The 6,863-nt window shown below is 42.9% G+C and overlaps 1 protein-coding gene across 1 annotated transcript; it reads right to left on the bottom strand.

The window, feature by feature from the left end:
* Positions 1-343: 343 nt before the first annotated feature.
* LOC123167186 (adenylate kinase 3) lies at positions 344-3,754 on the bottom strand. Its single transcript, XM_044585017.1, has 6 exons — positions 3,425-3,754; positions 2,050-2,195; positions 1,844-1,963; positions 1,543-1,710; positions 829-918; positions 344-647 (listed from the first exon to the last, which is right to left on the bottom strand). Exons 1-6 carry the CDS (start codon positions 3,525-3,527, stop codon positions 549-551), a joined length of 726 nt encoding a protein of 241 aa, XP_044440952.1. The 5' UTR covers positions 3,528-3,754; the 3' UTR covers positions 344-548.
* Positions 3,755-6,863: the final 3,109 nt, after the last annotated feature.

The following is a 6,863-nucleotide window of genomic DNA, read 5'->3' as shown; positions in this document are numbered from 1 at the left end:
TTTACCAATAATTTAAAAATAAATCTATATATATGTACAAGTCCAAAATTTGAGAATTAATTGCACAAATTGAGCTAATCTGTACCAAAATAGAGGAACCGTGCACAACAGCATGTGACATTATCCTATAAGCGTAACTCTAGCATTATTCCATCTTAACCCCGGTGGAAAAAACAAATGTGAGTTACTTGTCGCCAACAATGAATTTTAAGGCAACATCTGCAAGGGATAACCCAAACTAATGATCTCCTACAAGAATAAATATACATTTCCAAAACATATGTTCATGGCAAGGTATTGTGACATAAAGTAACATTCATGTATATGAAAAAAGATGTCCATATGTATAAAAGAATGTTCATTTGAACGGTTAAATTGCTTGGACCAATCATGAGCTTGCAAAAGCTGTAACAAAATGGTGCAATCACGCACATGGCAGGCGGAAAATGTGAATCATACGATGCCGGTATCAGTTTATTACTTCCTAGTTCTAGGAACCCAGGCAAGGGCTCTGGTACATGCCATTTTCAATGTGAAAATGGGCTGCTTCACGAAAGGGCTTTCTGCACCTCAACGGTCACTTCCTTTGGTGGTTTCTCTGCATGAAGATTTGCCACCAAGCCATTCTTGGAGTAGTAGTCAATCACCTGGGAGAAGCAAACAGTTTTCAGATTAAAAACATTGACTGAACAGCAACTGCTTTGCTTGATGCAAGATGAAACCAGAGTTTGACAGGAAAGACACTATGAAAGTACGCAACAAAAGGATGGACAATAACAGAAGAACCGTTTCATCCTGAAGAATACATAGTTGGTTGAGAAAACATACAGGTTCGGTTTGCATATGGAAAGCCTCAAGCCTTGACTTTAAAACCACAGCTGTGTCATCTTTCCTTTGAATCAAGGGCTCTCCGGTAACCTTGGTAAACAGGAGAAGAATCAGAGGTCAATAGTTTGCACCAAAATGCCAGTTGAGGAAAAAATATATAGTATCAAAGGGATGTAATAATCACAGGTGCACATATATTTTCTGGATGAAACATACGAACTCTTGCAGAAACAGTAGCATATGCCTCGACAACCAAAGTTCAGAATAATAGCAATGATGTATAATCTCTACTTATTGCAAAAACATGTCAAAAATATTTATTTCTGGTAGATATTCGTAAATAGCATATTTTCAGGGAAGGAAATGATATATTGTACTATAGAAGACATCCATAAAAATAGAACACGAGGACATATTCAACTATTTAAACAAATCATAACATCACTCTAGTAGTCAAAATTATTGCGCCTACAGCCAGAAGCAGACCATAAGAAGATTAAACCTAGACTTCATCTAGCAAACTAGAAAATTCATCATCCACAACATAAATATTTGCCAAAGATTGAACATATTTGGGTATAGCAGCTTAGCACAGTTAAATGTGAGGCAAACTGAGGGGGTGGCACGCAAGAGAGAAGCAATGATGATAATCTAAAAAAGTTCATGCAGATATGACATATACAGGCACAGTCCAGAATTCTGCATTTGACTTACATCATCAACTCCAGGAGTCTTCGGAGGAGCAAACTTTGTATGGTAAGATCTGCCACTCGATGGGTGTATCCAGCGGCCAGTAATTCGTTCTTCCAATATTGCATCATCAATTGCGAAGTTCAAAACCTTGTCAACTTTAGCGCCTTGCTTTGCCAGCATGTCATCGAGCTGCAGCCATTGTTCAAACAAACCGTTAGGAAGCCCAAAAAAGAAGCTCCCAGAACATAACGACTATCATCTATCAAATATGTCCTTATAATAGAAAGAATGCTTTTCAAGGTGATGCATATTGACCAAGGACCTTTTGTGCTTGAACAACAGTTCTAGGGAAGCCATCAAGGATAAAACCCTTCTGGCATGAGGGTTTCTTCATGGCTTCATCGATAATCCCAACAACCAAGTCATCTGAAACAAGCTCTCCCTGCAGAATGTCAAGAAACAAAGGAATTAACAAACGAGGTTTCTGCTGGTTCTTAGTTGCTGGTAGTTTGCTTCTTGAAATCCTACCTTGTTCATAGCTTCCTTAGCCTTGATCCCCAGAGGAGTCTTAGCAGCAACAGCAGCTCTCAGCATATCACCAGTGGCTAAATGGCACAAGCAGTATTCATCCTTAATAAGGGGCGACTGCGTACCCTTTCCAGAGCCAGGTGGACCTACAGAATTCATACATGTCACATTGTCATATTGCCCGAGCATAGAGCAATCTAGAATATACACAGTTGCACTTTGTGTTAAGGAATTAGATGAAATAGATAGTTAAAGAAGTATTATACTAATATTGTTAGATAATACTACCTACTGGTTATAAAGATCTGCAAATGTATCACAACCTCACCTCTTCCGTACACAATCATATTCAGATACTCTCATGCAATGCTGTATTCCTTTAGCCAGGCAACCAGTCAGATGCAGCTAGTTAGATAATACTACCTACTGGCTATAAAGATCAATATTCCTAAACAAGCTGTTGCATAGAATGAAACAAGGCCTTGCAAGAAATTTTGATATGTACTAGCACATATTGACTACATTTGATTTATTCATCTTTGTCGTCAAAATTTTAAAATTTTGTTAATGCAAAAAGAATGATGTAAGTGCAGTTGTGAATCAGGTAATCAGCTCTGCTGGACATAGTAAAAGACACAAGAGAACTATTCACAAGTCATTTTCTCAAAAGTTTAGGAGTTTCAATTCTATACCAAGGATGGAAAAGGTTAGCACATTGGTAGCAGCAAACACTAAACAAAATAAATAACGTCACTTGTATTTGTGGTACCACTGAGAAAACAATGATGAAGACACATTGGATCCAGCAAAAGGCAACAAAAACAAAGAAAAGGAAAGAATATAAATATCTTTCTTCCCAAGTTATGGCTTTTATTCTATATCTTTACTCATACTCAAAGAATTCCACTTTTTTCTTGTCACCAACCACAAAAGGCATGTACATGGTACCAAAGTGATTATGACACTAAGGAACTATTGACAAGTCCTTTCTGTTTCATCATCCTCGATAAACTTTCATGGATGTAAAATTCCACACATCTATCAATTACTACTAATTAGGTGGAATCTTAGTGATCGATATCAATTACTAAAATTCCACACATCTATCAATTACTAAAATTCCACACAAACAAAGCGATTAGTACTAATTAGGTGGCAACACAAAAAAGAGCGGTTAGAACCAATCTCCCTGTGAAGAATACTACAACTAATTCCACCATTGTGAATTTAAGTGCCCCCAATTCAACTCCACACATTACAAGTATGAACAATTCCAGATATGCTGAGCACAGATTAGATTTCGCCCTCGACTGCGCAAGAAACCTTACAAGCGGAAGAAAAAGAAGAAGCGGGTAACGAGAGGAGCGGGTTTTACCGACGAGGATGATGCGCTTGTCGGGCTTGGAGCTGCACTTGGCGCGGCGGAGCACCTCGGTGATGAGATCCACCGACGGCACGTCCTCTAGGTTCGCCGCCATCTCTTCCCCCGCCGCCGGAACGGAAGCAACTCGACTCGCGTGCCCTGCGGCCGGCGCTGAGGCGTCCGAGATTCGGAGGGTGGAGCCGGTGGGTGGGTGGCAACAGGCAATGAGATTAGGGGGAGGGGCTGCAGGTTTGGTGCGGGCTGGTGAGAGACGACGGGGAAAACGAGGTCGTGACGGCGGCTGGGAACCTGCTGGGCACGTAGAAATCGAAGGATCTGGGTTGGGGTGCTGGCGTGCTGCCCCTTGTTGGGCCCGACCGACATATAAGAAAAGAGTCCATTATGATTTCGGCTATATATCTCTTCTCTTCTACCCCTAAAAAAAAAATCTCTTCTCATCTCAAAAAAACAAATCTCTTCTCTTCTTCTTCTCTTACGACTCAAAAAAAATCTCTTCTCTTCTCTCCTATCTTTTCTACTTCAAAATTTCCCCGACTTAAAATTTAACATTTCAACTAAAACTAATCCTTTTTCTCAAAAAAAACTAATCACCTAAATTAGCCCCTCCCGTTTCCTCGCCCCCAACCCACAAACACACACTGCGGCTACGGTTTCTTCTCCTTCTTGAGCTGACATCTGGGCGCAAGGTGACGGAGGGGAACTCGGTTCTTCGTTTGATGTAAACTTGTTTTTGTGTAGATTTAGTTCGTGTGTCCCATCGGCGATGTTGAGGCGATAGCGACATCGTGGTAATGGAATGAGTCCAATGGGCCTCCTTCTCGTCATGTTGGTGTTTGTTCCTGTTGGGGAACGTTGCACGGGAAACAAAAAAATTCCTACGCTCGCCAAGTTCAATCTAGGAGATGGACATCTACGAGAGGAGAGATTGCATCTACATACCCTTGTAGATCGCTAAGAGGAAGTGTTAAGAAACGCGGTTGATGTAGTCGAACGTCTTCGCGATCCAATCACGATCCGTCCCGCGAACTCCCGGTCTAGCGCCGAACGGACGGCACCTCCGCGTTCAACACACGTACGGCTTGATGACGCCATCACCTCCTCGATCCAGCGAGCGATGGTGAAGTAGTAGCTCAAGTCCTCCGGCAGCACGACGGCGTGGTGGCGGTGGTGGTGGAGAAATCTCGGCACAGCTCCGCTAAGCACTACGGAGAAGAAGATGGCTACGAGGGAGAGGGAGGGCAGCGCCGTGGCATAGATGGGTGCGGCTTCCGTCTCTCTACCTCTCTATATATAGGGGGAAGGGGGAGAGGGGGCGCTCCTAGGAGATCCCATCTAGGGCCGGCGGCCACAAGAGGGAAACCCTAGATGGGTTTTCCCCTAGGAGACTTGGCCCCCAAGCCAAACTGGTGGGAAGCCCTAGAAGGCGCCCCCAACCCTCCTGGTTACGTGAGATGGGGTGAGGGGGGCGCTCAGCCCCTTAGTGGGCTGGTTTGCCCCCTCCCCTTGGCCCATGGGGCCCCACAACACTTGTCGGGGCCCCCCCGAAATCCCTTTCGGTGACACTGGTCATCAGCCGGTACCCCCGGAACAATTCCGGACTCCAATACGCTTCGTCCAATATATCAATCTTCACCTCCGGACCATTCCGGAGTTCCTCGTCATGTCCGGGATCTCATCCGGGACTCCGAGCAACCTTCGGTAACCACCATAATGACTCAACTATACTTATATCGTCACCAAACGTTAAGTGTGTAGACCCTGCGGGTTCGAGAACTATGCAGACATGACCGAGACACCTCTACGGTCAATAACCAATAACGGGACCTGGATGGCTGGATGCCCATATTGGTTCCTACACATTCTACGAAGATCTTATCGGTCGAACCTTGATGTCAAGGATTCAGCTAATCCCGTATGTAGTTCCCTTTGTCTATCGGTATGTTACTTGCCCGAGATTCGATCGTTGGTATCTCCATACCTAGTTAAATCTCGTTACCGGCAAGTCTCTTTACTTGTTCCGTAATACAAGATCCCGTGACTAACTCATTGGTCACATTACTTGCAAGCTCATTGTGATGTTGTATTACCGAGTGGGCCCTGAGATACCTCTCTGTCATACGGAGTGACAAATCCCAGTCTTGATCCATGCCAACTCAACAGACAACCTCGAAGATACCTGTATAGCACCTTTATAGTCACCCAGTTACGTTGCGACGTTTGGTACACACAAGGTACTCCTCCGGTGTTAGTGAGTTGCATGATCTCATGGTCATAGGAACATATACTTGACATGCAGAAAAAAATAACAATAAACTTGACACGATCATATGCTATGTTTATAGTTTGGGTCTTGTCCATCGCATCATTCTCCTAATGATGTGATCCTGTTATCAAATGACAACTCATGTCCATGGCTAGGAAACCATAGCCATCTTTGATCAACGAGCTAGTCCGGTAGAGGCTTACTAGGGACACGTTGTTGTCTATGTATTGATGTCTGCAAGAACTACGTCGGTATTTCCCCAAAGAGGAAGGGATGATGCAGCGCAATGATGATAGGTATTTCCCTCGGTGATGAGACCAAGATCGAACCAGTAGGAGAATCATGCAACACTACGTGAACGACACCTAAACACAAATAACAAATACTCGCAACCCAACGTGTTAAAGGGGTTGTCAATCCCTTCCGGGCAACGGCGCCAGAAATAGGCAAACGGACGTGAGAAAGTTGTAATAATTTGATAGATCGAACATCAAATAAAATAAAGTGCAGCAAGGTATTTTTGTATTTTTGGTTTAATAGATATGTAATAAAAGCAAAGGAAAATAGATCGCGAAGGCAAATATAATAAAGAAGAGACCCGGGGGGCGTAGGTTTCACTAGTGGCTTCTCTCGAGAAAAATAGCAAACGGTGAGTGAACAAATTACTATTGGTTAATTGATAGAACTTCAAATAATCATGACGATATCCAGGCAATGATCATTATATAGGCATCACGTCCAAGATTAGTAGACCGACTCCTGCCTGCATCTACTACTATTACTCCACACATCGACCACTATCCAGCATGCATCTAGTGTATTAAGTTCATGAAAATGGAGTAATGCAATAAGAACGATGACATGATGTAGACAAGATCTATTTATGTAGAAATAGACCCCATCGTTTTATCCTTAGTAGCAACGATACATACGTGTCGGTTCCCCTTTTGTCACTGGGAACAAGCACCGTAAGATCGAACCCACTACAAAGCACATCTTCCCATTGCAAGATAAATAGATCAAGTTGGCCAAACAAAACCCAAGTATCGGAGAAGAAATACGAGGCTATAAGCAATCATGCATATAAGAGATCAAAGAAGACTCAAATAACTTTCATGGGTAAAAAGATAGATATGATCATAAACTCAAAGTTCATCGGATCCCAAC

Source organism: Triticum aestivum, chromosome 7D (assembly GCF_018294505.1).
Source record: "Triticum aestivum cultivar Chinese Spring chromosome 7D, IWGSC CS RefSeq v2.1, whole genome shotgun sequence".
NCBI classification, from domain to species: Eukaryota; Viridiplantae; Streptophyta; class Magnoliopsida; order Poales; family Poaceae; genus Triticum; species Triticum aestivum.
The sequence above is the reverse complement of the archived record's forward strand: the minus strand, read 5'-3'. Positions and strand labels throughout refer to the sequence as shown.

What these genes read in the sequence shown, in the direction of transcription:
- LOC123167186 (XM_044585017.1), bottom strand. Translation starts at nt 3,527, where the DNA reads ATGGCGGCGAACCTAGAGGACGTGCCGTCGGTGGATCTCATCACCGAG. An exon ending in CTGTTGTTCAAGCACAAAAG is followed by an intron (nt 1,711 to 1,843) that starts GTCCTTGGTCAA and finishes CAATGGCTGCAG; the next exon opens with CTCGATGACATGCTGGCAAA. An exon ending in AGACTCCTGGAGTTGATGAT is followed by an intron (nt 919 to 1,542) that starts GTAAGTCAAATG and finishes CTGTTTACCAAG; the next exon opens with GTTACCGGAGAGCCCTTGAT.